The sequence below is a fragment of the Apium graveolens genome, chromosome 6 (genome assembly GCF_009905375.1).
Source record: "Apium graveolens cultivar Ventura chromosome 6, ASM990537v1, whole genome shotgun sequence".
Lineage (NCBI taxonomy): Eukaryota > Viridiplantae > Streptophyta > Magnoliopsida > Apiales > Apiaceae > Apium > Apium graveolens.
In genome coordinates, this window is record NC_133652.1 from 41,815,241 (window position 1) to 41,838,282 (window position 23,042).

Sequence of the window (23,042 nt, forward strand, 5' to 3'; positions counted from 1 at the left end):
TGGACAGAAGATATAATTTCAACAACTTATGACTACATGATCCCATGAGAGGCACATATTAGAGCCTTTAGAACACTATATCACGCTTGAAAGGACCTCTTCGAGTTCAACATTACTTACATATTTCTATTTCTGGTCCACATCACATGACCAGACTCTAAGCAGTCGCATGTGAGGCCTCTAGGTGTTCTCGTGACTCATCAACAAGATATTTTCGTTTAATGCCATGACAGTATATTAAAGCCTAATTGAGTCTGGGCCATGAAATAATATGTATTTTTTACGAAGTATCCAACGGTCAACGAACCGAGGTTTTGATGGACCAGGTCAAACCCTAGCCCGTTTAGGTAACTTGTCCTTTAAGAATTATATGTGGTTTGAACACCTATAAAAGGGTACGTAAACCTCTTATTTACGGATGATCAACGGTTTGAAATAAGAGAGAATAAACAATATTCCTGGCATTCTACGAATTATCAAATAAGATCAGTTACAATATTCATCAATTTCTAGTTCGTGTTTTTCGCGTTCTTTGTAAAAATAGTTTCAAATCAATATAATTTGCTTCGTGATTTCAGCAACCCCGAATTCGTGTTGTTACGAATTTCTCCCAACAATGGGGGTTACACATTTTTAAGATGGATGTACACAATATAAAGATGTGTATCATGCAGCACATGAAACTGGCGGTGATAGTGCAGATCCGGGTCACTCCGGTCCGATTTTGGACCTTCGTGCATTCCTGAAAGTATATTCAAAAATTGTATTTCCCTACAAATTTGTTTCAATTATAATATTTCTTTTATTTAAAATTTAAATTAGATATTGAAAAATATATATACATAGTCATATATATATATATATGGGATGTTGTATTAAAATATCAATTTTTGACATTTAAATGATTAAAATATCTAAATACACAAATTTTCGCCTTAAATACTTACTATCTTCCAAATAAGTATTCACGTTTTTAAAATTTTATGAAGAAGACCGATGTGTTCCATTTTGTCATTTTGTCTGCAGGTCTCTAAATAAAAAATGATTCTTTAGTAAAATTTTAAAAAAATGAACACCCATTTCCCAGTTTTGGAGTTTTGGGCAGTGTTGAGCTTTATAGTTAGAGCACCAAAATGAGGTATTTTCGTTACATCCGAAGCAAATACCCATTTTTAACTACTATTCCATTATTAACTTGTATGACAGGACACATGTTCTCAAAGTTGGAAGCACCCTGACTGAACATGTTATTCGACACGGATACAACATAACAACATTAAATTAAAGCAAATATAAAATGTAACACACTTGTTCATCAGTCGCTCTAACTCTCTCCATGTGTTTTGAGGTAAAAATAAAATACCAGTACTTAGGCTATATCTTTTGAATAAAAGTATTACATTTTGTTATTTGTTTCTTGCTATTGCAGAAAGGATATTTTTTTGTAAGTTGCTATTGCCTAAGGGCATGATTTATGTCCGTTTTGGACACTTACAATTGCTACAATTGTGTTCAAAGAATCATCATATTCCAAAGGTTCAGGTAACTTTAAACTTCAAAGAAACGTTAAAAAAGCCTTCTCATAATCTCTATTCATATTCGGCATTTCGATAATAACAACTTCTTTTTTAAAGCCTTCCAAGCTGCGGTACAACACAATTCACGTGTGTATATGTATATGTATAACTATACATTATCTATTTAGTTATTACCATGTTGTGTTATAAATTTGTGCATGTTCATATAATTACATAATTTGTACTTGTAGCTGAACTAGATTATGGCAGATAACAGGAGTTCTGTGCTAAGTTTGTTAGTGGTTTTGGTTTTTCAAGTGTTATGGTTTGAAAGAGGGATATCAGTTAAAGTTACTTATGATAATAAAGCACTGGTTATTGATGGAAAACGGAGGATACTGCAATCTGGATCCGTACATTATCCCCGAACCACGCCTGAAGTGAGTCTATAGATCGGTATCAGGTTGCAAAGGTTTGGCCATTTTTTGTTATACTTTAGCTTAATGGTTGTTGTTATGTAATTCAGGTGTGGCCTCAGATTATTCAAAAAGCCAAGGAAGGAGGATTGGATGTGATCGAGTCTTACGTTTTCTGGAATTATCACGAGCCTCTCAAGGGAGAGGTATAAAGTTTGGCATTATTACAGTCATTTTGGCTGTTTAATTGATAGTAACCCTTTTTTATGTGCAGTATTACTTTGAAGGCAGGTTTGATCTGGTAAGGTTCGTCAAGGCGGTGCAAGAAGCTGGTCTTTTTGTGCATCTGAGGATTGGCCCATATGCTTGTGCTGAATGGAACTATGGGTGGGTTTTCATCCTCTATAATTATTTTATTTCATTTGACTTGGTGCTATTGTTATTGCTTATTTAAGTTGCTTGTTCTTACACACGTAATTTGCATATGGAATCCCCAGATAGGAATAAATGATTTTTATTGTGAGAGAATACATCTTGAAAGAGTTAAAGTTTAAGATTCTACCAGAACCTTATTTGCAGGAAAAATGTTTAGCAAAAAAATACATAAAAGCACCAATATGACATCATTGTGAGAGTGAACTAAACACATCCAGTATGTCTCACTTGGAGCATTATCTGAAAATATAAAACGGAGGCACAGCTTATTCCTACTCTTGACTGAGGCTGAGACCTTTACTACTAGTCGGGCCTGGGATTACCTATTAATTTCAGACCTAATCCAACAATATCATAAGCTTCTATCTAGATAAATAACCTTGTCAAATAAAAGTTCCGGTCTCAACATAACTGATGCAGTGTATCTTTGACCTTAATAATGGACCTTTGTAGCTCCACGCAACAATTCCTATTACAACTGTTTCCGTAAAGACCCTGGATCTTGAGTTTTCAAATTTTTTTAAGGATGTTGAAAATTAATGAAATTACTGGTGTTAAAATGACAATGCAACTAAACATGCTTCTTTCTTAATTTTATTTGGCAGAGGATTTCCACTTTGGTTACACTTTATACCTGGAATCCAGTTTCGGACGACAAATAACCTCTTTAAGGTACACATTAACATCACAGCTGTTTTCGACTTATACATAACATTAATATGATATTCACATTTTTCCTGTTTCTGTACTTCCTGCAAATTTTCTTTCATTTTTCAATGGAAAAACTGATTTGAAATGCCTGGAAACTTGTATGTTCTTGCAGAATGAAATGAAAACATTTCTTGCCAAAATTGTGAACTTAATGAAGGAGGAAAAACTTTTTGCATCTCAAGGTGGACCAATCATTCTTGCTCAGGTGCATTCATATATCTTGTTCATATGTATCAACTTGGTGATCTCGCATATGAATTGCTCATGGCTTTGATCATACAAAAACCTCATTTTCGTGCTAGAATATTCACTACATGATTATTGTATTGCATCAAGAGGCTTTCAACTTTGAAGGGTCCATATAATAGCAATTTATTTTCTGCATAGTATCATTGTGTGGCTTCATTGCCTCATTGTATCAACTTGATCAAACATCACCATCTGCTAATCTTGGCCAGAAAATGTCTGCTAAACTCCTTTTTCCCCCTTGAAGGGAACTACATATAAATTTATACTAGCAATCCTATATAATTTATGCAAGTCTATGTTCTACAATAACTTCATAAACTAAATATACCTCTAATTATGTGCAATGTACATGTGTAGGTTGAAAATGAATATGGAAATGTGGAGTATGCTTATGGAATTGGTGGAGAATTATATGTCAAATGGGCAGCTGAAACAGCCATAAGTCTTAATACTAGTGTTCCTTGGGTGATGTGTGCTCAGGGAGATGCGCCTGATCCAATTGCAAGTACCTCACATGTCATTTGAACCCCATTCCCCTTATCTGTGTGTTATTTAGCAGCTAATTTGTATATCTGCTTAATAAAATGTCATAATAATTATAAACAGTAATGTCTTGTTTTTGCTGGTTTATTGCAAGGAACCAAGACATTCTCTTAAATATAGAAATGCTTAATTTATTGGACATTATTTTAACTCATGTAGATAAATACATGCAATGGGTGTTATTGTGATGACTTCTCTCCAAACTCTCCTTCGAAGCCAAAGATATGGACTGAGAACTATAGTGGATGGTAAACATAATTTCGAGCTAATACTTTATAGACATCTGAAGCATTTAGCAGAGGACTAATGGGAGGTAGGCATATTATATGATGCCACAGGTTCCTTTCATTTGGTTACGCAGTTCCTTATCGGCCAGTCGAGGATCTGGCTTTCTCTGTTGCTCGTTTTTTTGAAAAAGGTGGAACCTTCCAGAACTATTACATGGTAAGTATCAATGTATCATGAACTAATTTCATTCTTTCTGCAGTAGCTTGATTTAAGAATTCACACTAATTTAGCTCTGGTATCTCTTGGTAGTATTTTGGTGGCACCAATTTTGGAAGAACAGCAGGAGGCCCTCTGATCGCAACAAGCTATGATTATGATGCTCCAATAGATGAGTATGGTAAAATCCTGAACTTCTGACAGAAAGTCAAAAAAAATTGCTTGATAGATAGTTTACATCCTACATATTTGCATGCACGTATTTCTGTAGCCTGGAGTTACCTTTTCCCAGCCTTATACATTAGGGGCGAATCTTCGCACTTCATTCCCAGTGTTCTAGTTCTGCATTGCATCATCTTTAATATTAAGTACATGAAAATGTTCCAACACAAGTAAAAAATTAGTAAGGTAATTCCAACAATCAAAAGTGTTTTTTTGTAACTGCCTATACTTTCAATTTCTATGTAATTAATACTCCATAACAGAGATCAACAGATGGTTCAAAAAATTTGTGTCCCTCTTCACCGATTATTTCATGCGAACTATATCATATTCATCAGGTTTTACTAGGCAACCAAAGTATGGCCACCTGCGAGACTTGCACCTAGCAATAAAGCAGTGTGAAGAGTTTTTGGTAGCAGAGGATCCAAAACATCAGCAGCTTGGTGTGAATCTGGAGGTACATTAAACACAGACATGTATCATGTAAAAAAGCCGAGCTATATACTAAAGAAATACTTAGTATAGATCTAAATAATAAGCAAAGAGGATTTGAGGATGGAATGTAGGAAATATGTTTTTCAGTATAATTTTTCCTTGGCTTAATGAATAACTGAGTCAAATTATTTATATTATCAGGCACATGTCTATTACAAATCATCCAACCACTGTGCAGCTTTTCTCTCTAACTATGGTAGTAAATCAGATGCAACAGTAAAATTCAAAGGCAGATCCTACTTCCTTCCTGCTTGGTCTGTGAGCATTCTTCCAGATTGTAAGAATGTAATGCTCAACACAGCAAAGGTATGACGTTGCCATTTCCATATGCTATTTTTGTCACTGCTAAACATGATCTGGTCTCTTATGTCCCTCACATTTTATATTGTCCTTAATAGGAGAATTGACAGACCTATATAATGGCCTGAATTAGAATGAACAGTATAGCAATCTACTTAATAATCTACTAGATCAAGAAAGATCTCTAGTTGCACTTTTGCGCAACAACTCTGATATGGAACTCCTGCTTAGGACTCCCTGTGAAGGAAAGTCTACGTTTTCATTTTTTTTAAGAAAGAAGTCCATAACAGAGTGAGCTGAGAAATTTTGCTTCAAAGCTTGATGATAGTTAGATAAGTCTGTCGTCCAAAGAATTTCCAATAAATTAATCTGTCTCTGGAACATGACTAGTCACTAGAGAATGGACCTGAGAAGTAAGATCTGCTGCTGGAAACTAAATGATCCTGACTAAAATTAGTTGACTGCAAATAAGTATCCAATTTCCACACTCTTAGCCTGTAGGCTTTTACATAGTTTTATAAGATAAAAATTGAGAAATCGTAAACTAATTAGTGTTGTTTGTTCCCGACTCACAAGAGATTTGGAAGTTTTGGCTTCTACAAATCTATTGTAGTAGATATTTGTTGTTATCATTTAGTATTGACTTTTGACAGTGTCTGTTAGGAATTAATTTTTGGAGTAACTGCTACATTTATTAAGTATCTATCTAATTATGTTAATTAAAATCTATGGAACAGATTGTCTCTCAAAGAAGTCTTGAATTTACTCGTCACCATGGTTTAAGTGAATTCACAACACCGTCATCTACATGGAGTTGGTATGAAGAGAAAGTAGGTGTCAATGGTAAAAACTCATTTACAACTTCAAGTCTACTAGAGCAAATCAATACAACCAAGGATACGAGTGACTTTTTGTGGTATACAACAAGGTAATATATTGTTAAAGAAAATTTATTGATGTGTCTACTGCCTAGGATGCATGACCAGTTTATTTAAAAAATAAGAGTTGCAAAGGAAAAAAAACCTATGTGGACGCCGTGAACATACTAGAACATCCCAAACTGCAAAGTATTAACTTTTCTGGGTTATTATCAGACTAAGGAGGTGAGGTCTTGCACCTTGCACATATTGTAGCCTTGTAGGACCTCGTATAGTTTCGCCTCATCTCCATTTTCACTAATTGTTATGTCTTTACGGTCAGAAAGTACCCAGGCTTGTGTTTATCTTATGTCTTTCGATATTACAATGGCGTTTTTTTTTTGGATTACAGTTATTATCTAGATTTTCTGCAGACACTTACAAGTTACATGTCTGCTATAAAATATATGGCAGTGTAAATGTAACTGAAGATGCTAGGCATGGTGAAACACTGGAAGCACTTTTGGTTATTGAAAGTTTGGGACATGCAGCTCTTGCTTTTGTCAATAAGAAACCAATAGGTAAGAACTCATTATCTGCAAAATTATCGTTTACCTATATTACCTCCTTGTCTCCTTAAAAACGCTTAAACTATGATTTAGAAGTTCTGTATGTGAAGATGTAATCGCTACACATAGTTAAAAACTGTGGACCCAAAATATATGTCTCCTCTCTGGTGCGCCACTCACCTTGCAAGTGGATACTTCAATATGGTGTGCAGTATTTCAGATAGTGCATGTAATAAAACTATGTTTAATAGTTACAAAATTGTCAAATATCACAAAATCCAAGCTACTAGCTCATACAAATTAACCGGTTGCTCTAAAATCTTAAGCTGCGCTGCTAAAATGTGCTCTACAATTTAGTGCGATCATGATTTCACACTCCCTTGTTACGTCTACTATAATTATAATTCTCACTAGTATAGTAATACGTGTAAACCTTTCAAAATTAAAGCTGATCCAAAAGTTTTCACTTCTTAGGTATGTACAACTTCCAGCCAACTGACTTCGGCAATTAGTATTGGCTAAATTTCTAGAAGTTAATTGTGGTGCATCTCTGGCATTTTTTATTTTAATTATTTGTCTTTATTGTAGGATTTGGTTTTGGTAATCATGATTTTTCAAGCTTCATACTCAGTAAGACAGTCACTCTAAACTCTGGAAGTAATACACTTGACATTTTGAGTATGATGATTGGTTTGCAGGTAAAGAGTTCTGTACTCAACTAAGGTACTGGTTTATTCCAGTTACTTTCGTATATATATTCTTAAGCTTAGAGCCTCTGTACTTTTTAGAGTAGGAGTAAGGTCGGCATATATCTCACCTTCACCAGACCCTACTTCTGAATGGGATTCGCATGCATGTTTAAATTGATTCTGGCTTACATTGGTATGCCTTACCGGTATGGCATTAGCTGTTTCTCATATACTGATGCCTAAGAATATACCCTTCACTTTTAAAGGCTATAAAGTGTTAATTTTACGTTTAATATACATTTGAACTTCACTTATGTATATAATTTGTCCTTATGCAGAACTATGGACCATGGTTCGACATTGCAGCCGCAGGAATTTTCTCCGTTACTCTTGCTGGTCTAGACAATTCCAAGAGAGATCTTTCTTCAACAGAATGGACCTACCAGGTTTCTCCTTGATATGACATTTGCCATTATAAGCAAGTTTACAAATCCTTGTATTCGAATATGTTGTATAACGTTTCAAAACTCCCAGTACTTGTATTATAGAAACTGTGACAGGTAACAATATAATTTTTGTATTTAAAACTGATTTAACAAATTTGTATGAAATAAGATGTATACATTAATAAAATAACTAAATCTTGTAACTCATCTTGGTCATCTGGTTTGAAACAAAATAAAATCAGTTGGATCTGCTTTGGGGTATAGTTTGTTAACTTTCATTATATTTATCACTAACCAGGTCTTCTGTGTTCAGGTGGGACTGGAAGGAGAACATCTGGGACTCGATAACATTAGCCTTGCAAATAGTTCCCTATGGATTCAAGGAAGTACAGTACCAAAAAATAAAAGTTTGATATGGTACAAGGTATATATGCATTTCACATAATTTTGTTTTGCAAGAATTTTTTCTAAGGAGGGCATGCTTAAACAACATGTTATACGTGACACTTGATCTAAAAAATATTTTGTTAGATTTAGTCCAAGAATAATGTGCTTCGACAATCCTCAGATTCTTAGTCCAAATTCAAGCTAATACTTTATGACATTTCGAGTATTTTGAATAAGAAGTCTGCAGAAGTCTAAACTTTTGTTTTGATAATCAGTCTACTGTCCTTGCTCCTGGAGGTAATGGCCCCATTTCACTGAATCTTTCTAGCATGGGAAAAGGTCAAGCATGGATCAACGGACATGGAATAGGTCGATATTGGTCATCCTATCTCTCACCATCAACTGGCTGCTCCGAGAAATGTGATTACAGGGGAACCTATGATTCATTTAAATGTCTCAAGAAGTGTGGTGAACCTGCTCAAACATTGTACGTATATATGAAAATATTCTGATCTTTTGACTCAAACATTCTGCAACCATGCAGTTTCTTCACATAGAAATATAATTTTTACAAAATCTAAGTGACAAACAAACTAGCCAATTTAAAGAAAAAGCTTGCCAAGAGCACTATAAAAGAAAATAGAATTTTCAGAAAGATTTGGTATCTTTAGCATGGCTCTTTGCTTTAATTCCTGAAAACAGGTGCAATATGACTTTCTATCTATTCAAATTACATAGTTGTTATAGTCATTTTCTTTCCATGTATGCTAATTTCTTTCGGGGTTTGTTCAGGTACCATATACCACGCACTTGGGTGCATCCAGGCGAGAACCTACTTGTGCTCCATGAAGAACTTGGTGGTGACCCTTTGAAAATCTCTTTGATGACACGAACTGGGCAGCACCTATGTGGACATGTATCAGATGCTGATCATCCATCAGCTGATTCTTGGAAACCTGATCTAGATTTCAAGTCTCAAAAGCCAGAAGTTCGACTGGCTTGTGATCAAGGATATACTATTGCTTCTATTCCATTTGCTAGCTATGGAACTCCAGAAGGAGTTTGTGGTGCATTTAGTCACGGGACTTGTCACGCTAACGTATTGTCAACTGTTCAGCAGGTAATAAAGGTCTTTCATTCCTCTATTTGTACTGTAAATTCTGCAGGCAGTTCCTTCTTATATCTCTTTCTTTTTTCAATTATTCTCTTTTGTGTGTAGAAATAGACTGTTTTTTTCGTATTTGCCAGTGCATTTTTTAGTCTAGACCTTTTTTATTTGGGTTTTGTGGTAACAAAGAACATACGACCATACCAGTTATGTGTCAGTTTCAAAATTACTCAGTTGAAAGCCAATGCAAGCTTGTTTGCACAAGTTGTTCAACCAACCAGCTTCCGGTTTTTTATTTATACCACCAAAAAAGTAAACAAAAACTCCTTGTTTAATCTGCACAAACATATTATACATCTGGATCTAGATGTCAAGCATGTCTTTCATATCCAAATTTTTCTCCTGGTCAGCTAATACAAGATTAGTCTTCTACTTTTTCGGTTAAATGTAGCTGAAACTCCATTGATGAGTAAAATCAAACGTTCCCTGTATATGTCATTCTTAAGTAGGGTATTAGAAGGGTGAAATGCACACAGCTACTTGAGCAGAGAGGTTTTAATAAAGAGCACTCTATTTCCTGATAAATTAATCATGCAAGAAAGATTCGGTTTCTTTGGGAAAGCATCGCAATCTTCTTATATCCCTTATATAGCAGGCATTGATGTATTAGTAAATTAATAATAATGTGTACACTTCGCTCTATGCCACAATTAGCTCATAGCCCCTCTGGTGTTGGCTAAATTTATTACATTTTAATTTGTCGAAAATATCAGAATTTTGAGATTTAATAAAAACTGCAGCTTTGCATTGGAAAGCAAAAATGTTCAATACCTGTCTCCGCAGCTATACTTGGGGACCCTTGTCCTGGAATGCTTAAAAGCTTAGCTGTAGAGGTTCTTTGTAGTGCTTGAAAAGGGCCTGTGGCATCAAGGGGTATGATGATTTCTGTTGAAGACCTACAATGCTCCAGAGAGGCACTTGTCCTGCTGTGCAATTTGTATATGTACCAAGTACATAAAATCTACCAAGTTGTTGGTGATCTTGCTCATCCATTAGCTTTTTCAATCTGATACTGCATGTAATTTTTGGACAAATGTAGTAAACTTATGTGCTCAAGGCATTTACTTTAGTATAATTTTTGTAATTTGAAGATTTACAAAAATTTAGATCCTTGACCAATGAAATTATCATCCATCTTTTATATAAAGGTTCAATTATTATGTTTTACTAGCTCATAATACACATCCCTGCTGAGAATACACATCCCTGAAATGCTTTCGTGGGTATTTAGGACTTATTGGGCTTATGAATATTTTGGGTAAATGGAGTGCAAAAGTGATGTATTTTAATTATGTTATTTAATCATTCTTTCTCTCATTTTTTTTCTTGTATAGTAAATGTTAAATATTCTATTTTTTTTGGTTATATATCCATATTAATTTCAATTTTAACTATCACAAACTCGAATGGAATTTCGCAAGTTTTCTGAATTATCTAATCCTTCTTGTTATTGTAATAATATATAAATACATGAAAATGTTAATTCTTCGATAATTGTTTTTTGTAGAATTTTTTTCGTCCTCCCCAACATAAGGATTCAAATTTTTGAGCAACTTTTACACCAAAGACTTCTATATTTATTAAGAAATTTTGAATTTACAATCATCGGTTTCGTGGTGTAGTTGGTTATCACGTCTGTCTAACACACAGACGGTCCCCGGTTCGAGCCCGGGCGAAGCCATTTTTTTATCTTCTAACACTTTTTGTCATGAAATAAAAATGAGGTAACACAGGCACCACAACAGGGACCTCTCCAGGTTCGAGGAAATCTTTACTTTTTATTTAATCCCAAATATTGGGTATTTTATATAGATAATACATATATTATTTATAATTTTTTCCGAGCAGAGTCAAATGCAAAAAATTGAGGACCCAGTTTAGTTTAAAGCGGTACAGTAGAAACTCGATAGATTAATATACGAAAAATGAAAAAAAAATTACTCTACATAAATTTATTCTTTTGGGTGTTTGTGTGTCTCTACTCTTAAAATGTGTGTTTTGTATCTTATTTTGAAGTGTTTATTATATTTTTGTTTGATCATGATTGATTTATTTGGTGTTGAATCTGTTAAAAACGAATTTATTGATATTTTTGATGATCAAAAAAACCTGCATCGAATCTAGGACGGTGTTGATTATTGAAAGAGCTCAATTTTACAACCAAATGTCATTTATCCTTCATAGGTTTATACTTTTGAAATGTCTATAGTTAGTATTTGGCATGTAATAAATGGGGTGCTTTCGGCATGTTTATAGTTGGACATGTAGATAGCTGTGTGTGTTGCCGATTCTATGGTCAATTGCGATATTGTTATTTTTATGAAAGCTTTATGCATTTATAAAAAAAATATATTCGAGAAATGAATAATCTCGTCAAGTAAGTAATTTTCCACGATCCTTCATAATAGAGACAATGTATAAGTTCACTAAATTAATAATTTTGTTAAATAAAAAAAATCAACCTCAGACCTATTAATTTATCAAGGTTTAACTGTACATATACGATTAAAATATCATTTTAAACCCGGTTACAATTCACATCAAATATATCTCAATTTTTTTTAAAACCTTATATACCAAAAGTTAAAATATTCGGTAAATTCTCCAATACTATTTATATTTCCCACGTAATTCTATAAAAAAAAAATTTAACAAACATGTAATAAATGAGCATTAACCTTTTTAACATATTGAGAAAATTATAAATACATTGTCTTGCTAAAATTAAGCATACCCCAATAACCTGTTTTTAATTGCGATAGATGAAATTTATTGACAATTTTCCTTCTTTTCTGTTAACTTTTATGAGGACAAGGAGGAGGAAGAAGAGGAAAGTTTGTGATGTCCATCCCTGTTTTTTCTATGTTCACAATGTATTATGACACTGCAAAAGAAAGAATAAAAAAAGGGTTGCAAAACATAAATTGACTAGCAAATATTTGAATGCCATTTCTCTTGCAATATTGTTAGCTCCAAAACTGACTTCATCCTAATTCAGAATACTTCCTTATTTCTAATCCACCTTTATGAAAAAACCCAAAACCTAACAATATGTGAATTCCCCCTTTTACCCCTACTTGCCAAACCAAATTTAGACAAGCAAGATTAGTCATAGGTTGCTGTATATCCAAAGTTAAGCGAGATAGTCAACCAGTCAATCATTCTATATTGTAATAACAATACATCATCAAGGGTACTATAGTAGTTTCACATTATAGAGACAAAGACAAGGAAATGTTAGAGAGAGAGAGCTGGAATCACATGGGAGTTGTTTGGCAAATGGGGGCCTTTTTGTTTCTCTCTCCTCCTCTCAACAATAATGAGCTAAACAGGAAAAAGTCTTTTATTTTCTCTCTCTAACCCCATTTCATAAAAATTCAGATAATTGAAAAAAGACAAGATTTTTGGCTAAAAGATTCATTTTTTCCAGCTCTCCCCGGAGAAAGGCTTCATGGCCGATGCTAAGGTACAATCTTTTTCACATTTCCCATGAAATTTTATGTAGTTCTTGATCTTGCGTTTTTGTATGCTTTTGTTTCGGTACTTTCTTGTATGTAATCTTGATATCTAAAAAATGGGCTTTTGATGTTAAATTTTGGATCTTGTAAGCATAACCCATTATTTAAAATCTCTATGCTTTGGTTTTTTATGTTATTTTTAGTTTTTTCTTGGGAAAATTGAAATCTTTATTGGTTGAATGAGGTTTTTATTGAGGTTTGTGTTTACTGAAATTATGTGACTTTGAGCTTGTTGTAGTCTTTGTACAATATAGTCTTCATATAGGGTGATACTAGTGGATCTATGAAAGATATTGGGTCTGAGGTTCTCATATGATAGTAGTTGATTTTGTGCATTTGTGCTTCAAGATTGCTACTTTTGTGGTATTTTCGCTTTCCTAGTTCTTATCCGCCAACCATGTAAATAGTTATTGATGTATTTTAGCAGTTTAACACAATGGTTTCTTTACGGAAACAAAGGTTTTTGATTTTGCATCTTAAGAGTAGGGAGGGTTAGGTCGGTATACATTTTACCCTCATACCGTACCTCCAATTGGGATATACTCGGGCTATCCGGCTTAGTTGTACTCCCTCCTTCCCTAATTGTTAGTCGTTTTAGACTAATTTGTTGAGACCAAGGAGGGGCTAATACCCTACAAAGCATTAACTATAATCTTGCTTTTACTTGTATGCCCTTTAAACTTAAACTGTTGGAAAGAAAGTGTTCATTTGGTGAGGGCATTTCATATAAAACATGACATTTAATGTGCATTGGAATTGCGAAGTGACAGATGTAACAGACCAATTACAAAAATCTAAAACGTCTAATATATAGGAACGGAGGGAGTATTGTTGAACAAATCCCGTACCTGTCTTGTTTGGACGTTATTTCTTATTAATTGCTTTTTGTAATATAGTATTTTGTTATGTTAGAACTTCTTATTTAAGTTTCTTAGTTGAAAAATTGACATATTTACACTGTTGGTTGTATTTCTGCTTGCAGACTAATTTGAGTTTTTAGCTTTGTGTATAAAATTTATTTATAGGAATTGCCCCCACTTTTTGCAGGATATGTCTGCTCCTGTAGTCGATGGAAATAATGAAGTTACAGGTCATATAATATCTACAACCATTGGAGGAAAAAATGGTGAACCAAAACAGGTATGTTATATCTGGATAAACATTCCAGATATACTGTTTGAAAACTTTCCAATGCAAAGATATAATCTATAACCTGTAGTTGGTTTATCTCTTATGATCAACTTACTTCCGAACTTGGCCCATCCAAGAAAATAACTTTTATGTTAACACCTACCAGTACTTCCATAATTTCTGAATATAATTTGTAATTACAGGACACAGGTACAACCACTTTCTTATACACATACATATTAGCTTTTTATATCAGATTAACTGAGTTTTTTAACAGTAACGATTCACGATTCACATTGTTATAATTCATGTTGTTTTGATGCTTCATGTAGACTGTCAGTTACATGGCGGAGCGTGTAGTGGGAACTGGATCGTTTGGAGTTGTTTTTCAGGTGTAGTAGCTATACTGGTCGTAATTCTATTCTGATAGTAATAATGTTTGAAATATGTGCTGATGTTGGTCTTCTGTCTAGGCAAAATGCATAGAAACTGGAGAAACAGTAGCTATAAAGAAGGTCCTGCAGGATAGGCGATACAAGAATCGTGAATTACAGTTGATGCGCTCAATGAATCATCCGAATGTAGTTGGTCTTAAACACTGTTTCTTTTCAACTACAAGCAATGACGAGCTATTTCTCAACTTAGTTATGGAATATGTGCCTGAGACCATGTATAGAGTGTTGAAGCACTATAGCAATGCAAACCAACAAATGCCATTGATATATGTGAAACTTTACACCTACCAGGTTTGTATGGTGTTTTTTTAAAAGTATTTAAAGTTGTCTCCACTTAATTACTTCCCTTTGATTAATAAATACTCTTCCAGATTTTCAGGGGGTTGGCATATATGCATGCTGTTCCTGGAGTATGCCATAGGGACTTGAAGCCACAGAACGTTCTTGTATGTATATCATTAATTTATACACTTGATCAAGACCTTCAACTGTTATCTTGATATGATTGTTGGCTTTTCTACAGGTGGATCCTCTCACTCACCAGGTCAAAATTTGTGATTTTGGAAGTGCAAAAATGCTGGTATGCCTTCCATTCGTTTCAGTAGAGCCAACAAGCAGATGACTAGCTATTTCTAGCCAAGCATATTAGATTATCATCATTGCTCATGCGTGTGTTGCAAGATATTGTGTTAAAAATCATAATTATTTTTTCTTTGTTAGTTTATTTATATGCTCGAATTCTCAATTTATTTTACCAGTGAATTTGTTGATTGATAAACGATAACTTATATTGAACAATAAGATTTTGGTGCTTCTCTAATAGTGTGTTACTTTGTGTTAATGGCCATAATTGCTTGAAGGCACGTCTCGTAAAATAATACAAGTGTGTACACTAGCCAGCAGTTGCAGTAGAATGAGTCGAATGTATATGATACTGTACAAGTTATTTGCGACTGGTCTACTGTGCAATACTGCAATCTCTGCTATCCTGTTAGTATTTGCTTCTTCACCGTATCTGTAGGCACACAATAAAAAACTCAACTTGTTTAAATCAATCATGTGACATGTTAATCTATTTACAAGGTGTTCTGAGTGGAACATATCAATGTAATATGCTGTTGTGTTTTTGCATCATATGTTTGCTGATGATCACTTCGGATCTAGGTGCACAACATGATATGTGATACGATCTAGGTGCACAACATGATATGTGATACGACAATCATTTTCTTATAAATTGACCAGTATGTATCATTCAGGTGAAGGGTGAAGCAAATATTTCGTACATCTGTTCAAGGTTCTATCGTGCCCCGGAACTTATTTTTGGTGCAACAGAATACACAACTTCAATTGACATATGGTCAGCTGGCTGTGTTTTGGCTGAGCTGCTCTTAGGCCAGGTATGCACTTCATTCGTAGTTATTTTCACTTACCGCTCAGCTCAAGGTTTTGGTACTTGTCAGATTATTATTTGGTGTCTTATTCTTATAATTTTCGAACTATTTTAGCCATTATTTCCTGGAGAGAATGCTGTCGGGCAGCTTGTGGAGATTATCAAGGTATGAAAATTAAAATAGAATAGTGTGCATTGTTGTTTATAGTTGCATTTCTAATGTTTCATCTTAGCAGGTTCTTGGGACACCTACTCGGGAAGAAATTCGATGTATGAATCCAAATTATACAGATTTTAGATTTCCCCAGATCAAGGCTCACCCCTGGCACAAGGTATGCTTCTAATATCCACATATGTGGTATCTGAAATTTTTTCTTCCATTTGCAATATGTATCAATTTCAAGAATTCAACTTGCTAAATTGACTCGGAGATTGAGATTCTCTCCGTCCCTTGAAGCAAATTCATAGTGGCCACTGATATAGTAGATATAGAAACTAGATATTGAGCAGCCATTATTACAAAATACATGTTCTCTAACACTAATAAAGTCTAACCATGTACGATAGTAAGTAGGTCTACCTTGTCACCAACTAACATTCTGAATGCGGCGTTCATTAAAAAATTCTAATATACTCCAGTAGTTATAATTGTGACCATTGCAGATTTTTCACTTGAACATTTAATTTCTTATTTGTTTCATCTTGATTTCAGGTTTTTCACAAGAGAATGCCTCCAGAAGCAATTGATCTCGCTTCTCGACTTCTGCAATACTCACCAAGTCTTCGTTGCAGTCCCGTGAGTTTCACTATGTTTTATCCGCGTTATGTATAAATGATAGATACCAGTTGTATCCTTGTAGGAATAAATCTAATTTCTGGTTTTGAATCTTAAATGTTTATTCATTGAATTAAATGAAGAATTGCAATATCTGGTTACTAGTAGTTATGCAGTATGCGTTTCATGTAAAAAATGAGTTGGATATAATTGGTCCTAGAAATGCAAGTCGAGTGAACAAGAACTGTCAATCTGTATCTTATTTAGAGCCTTATTATTTGTAATATTTTTTTTTACCATGGCTGTTCGCCTGTTCCTGTTGCAGTTGGAAGCATGCTCCCATCCTTTCTTTGACGAGCTCCGCGAACCCAATGCTCGCCTACCAAATGGCCGTCCATTACCTCCGCTTTTTGACTTTAAGCAAGAGGTATCATCCCTATTTATTCATACACATTACTTGGTAATATGATGCAATATGCTGCTTAAATTATCTCTTCTTTCTATTCTCAAAAAATTGGTACTTGTTGCTGTCAACAAAATCTTGCCAATCATATGGATTTATACTATTTGAGGAACCTATGGCTCAATTATGTGCCATAGTGTTTTACAAGAAATCGATGCTTCCATTTTGTGTTGTTAGCAAGTTAAGCCTTTCAAAATGTTATATATGGATAGAATTACTTGCATATTTCAAAGTCACATGTGTACGAAGTCACCAATTTTGTTAAACTTGTAACTGTGTAGAAGGTACACAGTTCCTGCATCTTTAAACATTGTTAGTGTATGATTTTCATAGAAGAATTAAAGTTTTCTCCATCTTGACAATTGTATTGGCACATAGTGATCCATTCCCATTTGTGATACAGAATATAGCATTAAAGAAAGTATTTATGAGTTTGTGCTCTTAAATGTGGCAGGGCTAATGGTTCTGTTAACTTTGGCTTACAAAGCGGTCATTACCTTCTTCGTACAATTTAGTTTATGAAATATTAGGCTGTGTTAATTTTTAGTCTGTAAAAATTAAATTTAAGATATATTTCTGTTTGGCAAGTGCTTGTTAGATATAATGAAATATTTGCGGTTGCAGCTGTCAGGAGCATCCCCTGAACTTGTGAACAGACTGATACCTGATCACGTGAAACGGCAAATGGGTCTACAGTTTTTGCATCCAGCCGGAACATAGAATGCATGGGAGGGCGAACAATCTGAGTTCATCTTGTTTAGTCGGAAGGAATCTTTCATCAAACAACCGTAGTTACCATCAAGAAAGAACAAAAAATGAGTTCTTTTTGTATATTTTGCTTGTACTAATCAGAAAGTGCTTTGTGCAAAGTCAAAATGTAGGAAGTCAAGAAGGCCAGAATTGCCCCATAAAGAGGTGGGCAAAAATGCGAGTCCTGGCTACGGTTCTGTTCTACGCTTATGTTGTCGACGTATGTTCATTATTGCAAAAGAATGCTGTTTGTTGTGATCGAAGTTGCTTGTATCAATGCCAGTTTTGGGCTTTCATATGTATATATATACGTTTGCTGCTCTTTATAAAATTGAGATTTCCACTTGTACTCAAAAACTTAGATTTCATGTACACATCATGCTCCATGTTGTCGAGGATTGTTTGTGAACATCAGAATGACCTATATAAAGAAAAATAATGCTATATTTTTTTGTAATACTTGCAAGGTGGATTATAATCCCATATACTTGGTTTGATATTTCTAAATTTAGAGGGTTATAATACTATTGATATATGTTGTAATAATCTTTTTGATTCATTTTTACGAGATTTTAATGCCTTGTTCACAGGAGATTATAGTCCTATTGACCTGAATTAGAAAGATGATGAATAAATGTGAATTTATGAATTAGAAACAAACATGATTTTGGTAAATTCAACCGCCAACTCCAAGCATAAATTCAGATTTAAGACCGCCAACTCCAAGTATATGAACTGACCAGAAAAAGAATGATGATGAATAATGACCAAATATATGTATCAACTCGAAACCACAGTGATGATAGAAATGGAAATGGACCCGCGTACTCTACCAAAACCTGCGCTTACAAATTATTAGTTCTGAATCCCACTTGAAATTTTCAAATGAATATTGTGATAAAGTATTTAAGGCTTGAGCTGGAAATAACATAATCATCCACCACCATTCTATCTTATTGTCTCAACTCTCAAAACACACACATTTACAAATGTCTGTTTCGGATGCTTCTTCTTTAAGAGTCCAAAGGGTGTCTCAGTCCGTGTCGAACAGGCTGTTGATTAAATTTTGTGATTTATCGGAATGTGGTTTCGATTATTCACAGAGCGGGTTATGGTCGCCTCCCGTGAAACGCAATGTGTTCCTGAACTCGCCCGGAATTATAATGTCAGAACATGAATTGCTTGAGAAGCTGCATGACATCATGGAGGCACGAAGAAAAAGAAGATATAATGTTTGGTCCAATGTATGAATCATTTTAATAATATTTTTTTTTAACATGGAGTACATAAGAATTAAGATGCACTATTAATGCTCATTTTCATGATATAATTGCAGGCGTTCTGGTGTTCTCCCAAGAGAAGCTCATGAAATGCAGTGAATTGAATAATGTTAGTCCTCTATTCACCAGGAGGAGCTCAATTAAGCCACGTACAGTAGACTAGTAGCAGCTCTTCGCGTTTAACTACAAATGTAATCCGATCAAATCAAACATATTCGTTGTATCCAGCTTGTCAGATACATGCTATCTGACATACATATCTATGTATTAGAATCAAATATTGTAAACATGAGCTTGGATGGTGCCTTTGGTAGTTTCAGATCACTTGTAGTTCCATTTACAGGTCTGTCAGTTGTGTGTGTATTGGTCGAGAATACAAAAATATCTCAAAGTACGAAGTTTAACATCAGTCTATACAAAGAGAGACACATGCAATCGTTATGTGCAAGTTGTAGTGATTTTGAGATTTTCAGAAAACTAACTTCACCTGTGTATGAATTTGATGTGTTAATAATATTATTATTATTAGACTATAATTTTAGGAGATGGTCTTCTTTGCTTAATTAGCCAACCCCTTCAAATGAGATTGTTGTCTTATATTTATACCATGTCCCAAATGGGCTATTTATTACAAAGTGGGCTTCTTGGCCTATTACAAGATATTATAATCTAATCTATTTTGGGCTCCTTCCAAGGTCCAACATTTGTCCCCATCCCAGCTTTTAAACAACATCTTTAGATTTGTTCCTGGTTATGCAGGTGACAATAAACGGACAGAGAAAAAACAAAAGTAAAAAATAAGTAAAAAATAAGTAAACATTGAACCGAATCTTGATAACGAATTTTGTCCTTATTAAGTGTGTATTTTTGCCCATGATGGTATGTATATATATATTTATTTTTGTGTGTACTACTTTTTCTTATGATTTTTGTTAACGTTGGCTGAAGGTGTCTCTTCGGCTACCCAGCCTTCTCAACAAAAGCGGCTCCAGCTCCCCGGAAATCCCCTGCGTGCCAGTTGATTCCTCTCTCTCTGTAAGTCTCCTTCCTTCCTCTTTTCTTCTTCCTTAAATTCATTTGTGTCCTGCATTGTCTCGTAGTAGTAGACTGTCATTGTATCGTTCTTGGATCTATGGATCAGTCAAGTTCGTCGTCGGTGCCTGTCGAGTTTTCCCGCAACCCTGGTAAGAGGCCCTTAGATGAAGGGGACCAAGAATCGCCCCTTAATCTGGGTCACTTGGACATTCCTGATTTAGAGCAATGCGGCTCTTTTGACTTTCTTGATCATGATGAATTCTTGAATGGCGTTCCTGTAGGACCATTTCCCTCGCCGCCTTTGAGTCCCAAAACTGTAGAGAGTAGGAATAGGATAGTGCAGGAAAGTTTGCGGTTGGGAATGAGTGGATTTAGAGGGAAATCCAGTTTGAATTACTTAAGCCATTACATCACCAGGAACCCGCCGGTGGATAAGTTGAGGCAATACGTGGATCTGACAAATGGGTATCGGTATCGAGTACCGACGGCTAACGAGAGAGTCTGGATGATGCCAGAATATGGGATGCACGGGATACCGATGATTGCATTTCATTTCGGTCTTCGATTGCCTATGCATCCCTTCTTCTTGACGATGTTCGAGGCGATTGGTTGTGGAATAAGTCAATTAACACCGAACTCTATAGCACAGTTGAGTGGATTTGTGGCCTTGTGTTGCGATAAGGGGTTGGTACCGTCTTTCAAGCTTTTTTTTCAATATATGCGGTCCGTTATCATGATGGGCAAGTCTATTTCGATTGTCCCTACAGGAGAGTTAAAATTGTTAGTGTTCGATCCTCGAACTCTGGGTATCATTCGAGGTGGTTGTATTTTGGGGGGCCCGATTTAGAATTTGTGAAGCCTTGCGGAAAAGTCAGTCAGTTGACGATTGATTATCTGAATAATTTGGAGAAATGCGATGATAATGAATTGAATGAATTTCAGGGATTGGTGTCGGTGTATACCCATCTGCAATTAGCAGACTTGAGTTTTTTAGAGATGCATGATTGTAAGGGGTTTGACCTCCCCTTTCCTTATTTTTCACTTCGCCTTTATCTTCTTTCCCTTTTTCTTTTGTTTAACGAGTGTTCTGACTTTTTCTTCTCTTCTCTCTTTTTTTGTTTAGTGGCTGGTGAATCTTTGCGGAAGATTTTGGATAGTGGGATAAGCAAAGAGATGGATAAAGCCATGATGTTGTTGCTTCAACGCGCTTCGAGGAAGAGTGTCGATGGGATGCAAGCCGGATCTTCGAGGGGTGGGCCATCCCCAGTTGGGCATTCTGTTTCTATCGAACTTATAGATGAGCAAGGTAACAAAGTGGTGGATGATGCCGAGAAGGTCGTTCCTGATCCTGTGATTGCCGACGTGAACCCTCGCAAGAGGAACCGTCGTGAGATAGAAGAAGAAAACATTGGGGGAGATGATACTGTTGAGAATGTTACTGTAGGTGGTGGAATCAACAAGACTATAACGTTTATTGGGAGTCGAGCCTTGATGACCAACACAATTGACCCTCGATCGAGGAAGGAGGTGGTGAGGGCGGAGATCCAGCCATCGGAATGTTGGACCGGAGGTTCGACGGTACCTCTACGAGTTTTTAAGTTATTTCAGCTTCCTCAAGACTCTGTCGCCTATACCGGTCGTCGTCGTGATGAGCTTGCTGATAGATGCAAGGGTCGAATTGGTCGGGTATATGTTTTGTATAGCAGTTTGTATTTTGGTTTAGTCTAGTTAGCTAGTTACTTTAGCTCTCCCTCTTCTTTTTTTTTCCATATATTTGGATATGTCTTCTTGCAGTTTTTGTCTGATTTCATGCACGTCTTGGATGAATATCAATCTGATGATGGGAGTGAGGTTCGAAGCAAGTTGGAGGCCGAGGTGTCGGCGTTGAAGGGAGAGAAAAAGAGACTAGGATCTAGCTGTCTGGATTTGGAGAAGAAAGTGAGTGACTTGTCATCGACAAACACAACCCTGTTGAAGCGTGTTACGGAGTTGGAATCGTTGGAGAAATCATCAAACCAGAAGATGTTTGAGCTCGAGGGTAGACTTCGAGATGTTGTATCGGAACGTGACGAGCTGAGGGTTAAGTGCGAAGGTTTAGGTCGGCAAGTTGATGGAATGGATCAGTCCTATCAGTTGATTGTGAAAGAAAATGCTACTCTTAAGGCTGAAGTTGAGAAGGCTGTGGAGGATATCGCTAATGCTCTTGGGGATGGCTATGGGTGGTGTGTTGCCCGCATGAACAATGCAGGATTCGACACGTCGGGACATTCTTTCGAGGACTATATTCATGATCTTGCTGCCTCGGGACCTGATGATCCAGCTGGTGGTTCTTGAAGGCGGGGAATGCCCCGTGAGTGATGTATCTTTAAGTTTATTGTGAAAGACTCGTGTTTCCTTTTTGCTGTTGGCTACTTGTGTTCTCTATGTTTTATTTAAACCCTACAACGATCTGGTTTTCTTTGAGATTTTTTCTTGAAGTATTTTGTGCGGTAGATGAACGATCTTGTTTAAAAAACATCTGTATTTATGCTTTTTGTTCTTCGCTATCGCGTTAGTTTCCCATTTTTTGTTGTTTCGTATATCTGTTTTGAAATCGTTAAGAATGTGTTTAACAACTTCTATGTCGTCTAGTGTGCATCCCTGAGAGAATTGTGTTGTATTGTTTGCTTTGTGTAAATAAGCTCTTGGGAAGTTAAAATTGCTATAATTTGAAGTCCCTCGATGTGGTTTAGGTCTTAGCATGTCGACTGTCGTTGTTCGTCTTCTTAAAAGTACAAGCAAGATATCAAAATAA

At 35.5% G+C, this 23,042-nt stretch overlaps 2 protein-coding genes and 1 non-coding gene across 3 annotated transcripts; all 3 read left to right on the forward strand.

Annotated features, from left to right (window-relative positions):
• The first annotated feature begins 1,334 nt into the window (after positions 1-1,334).
• LOC141666968 (beta-galactosidase 6-like) lies at positions 1,335-10,595 on the forward strand. Its single transcript, XM_074473233.1, has 19 exons — positions 1,335-1,957; positions 2,044-2,139; positions 2,208-2,320; positions 2,974-3,040; positions 3,192-3,284; positions 3,686-3,829; positions 4,031-4,119; positions 4,210-4,315; positions 4,409-4,496; positions 4,876-4,994; positions 5,174-5,338; positions 6,070-6,260; positions 6,664-6,770; positions 7,347-7,456; positions 7,786-7,893; positions 8,207-8,317; positions 8,556-8,767; positions 9,073-9,400; positions 10,189-10,595. Exons 1-19 carry the CDS (start codon positions 1,781-1,783, stop codon positions 10,297-10,299), a joined length of 2,535 nt encoding a protein of 844 aa, XP_074329334.1. The 5' UTR covers positions 1,335-1,780; the 3' UTR covers positions 10,300-10,595.
• A 460-nt stretch (positions 10,596-11,055) lies between these two features.
• On the forward strand, positions 11,056-11,129 carry TRNAV-AAC (transfer RNA valine (anticodon AAC)). The gene has a single exon. It is a non-coding gene; the product is annotated as a tRNA-Val (tRNA).
• A 1,593-nt stretch (positions 11,130-12,722) lies between these two features.
• LOC141666540 (shaggy-related protein kinase eta-like) lies at positions 12,723-18,282 on the forward strand. Its single transcript, XM_074472597.1, has 12 exons — positions 12,723-12,914; positions 14,014-14,106; positions 14,430-14,489; positions 14,571-14,843; positions 14,924-14,998; positions 15,076-15,132; positions 15,812-15,952; positions 16,061-16,111; positions 16,182-16,277; positions 16,658-16,741; positions 17,046-17,147; positions 17,808-18,282. Exons 1-12 carry the CDS (start codon positions 12,900-12,902, stop codon positions 17,901-17,903), a joined length of 1,143 nt encoding a protein of 380 aa, XP_074328698.1. The 5' UTR covers positions 12,723-12,899; the 3' UTR covers positions 17,904-18,282.
• The last annotated feature ends 4,760 nt before the right edge of the window (positions 18,283-23,042 follow it).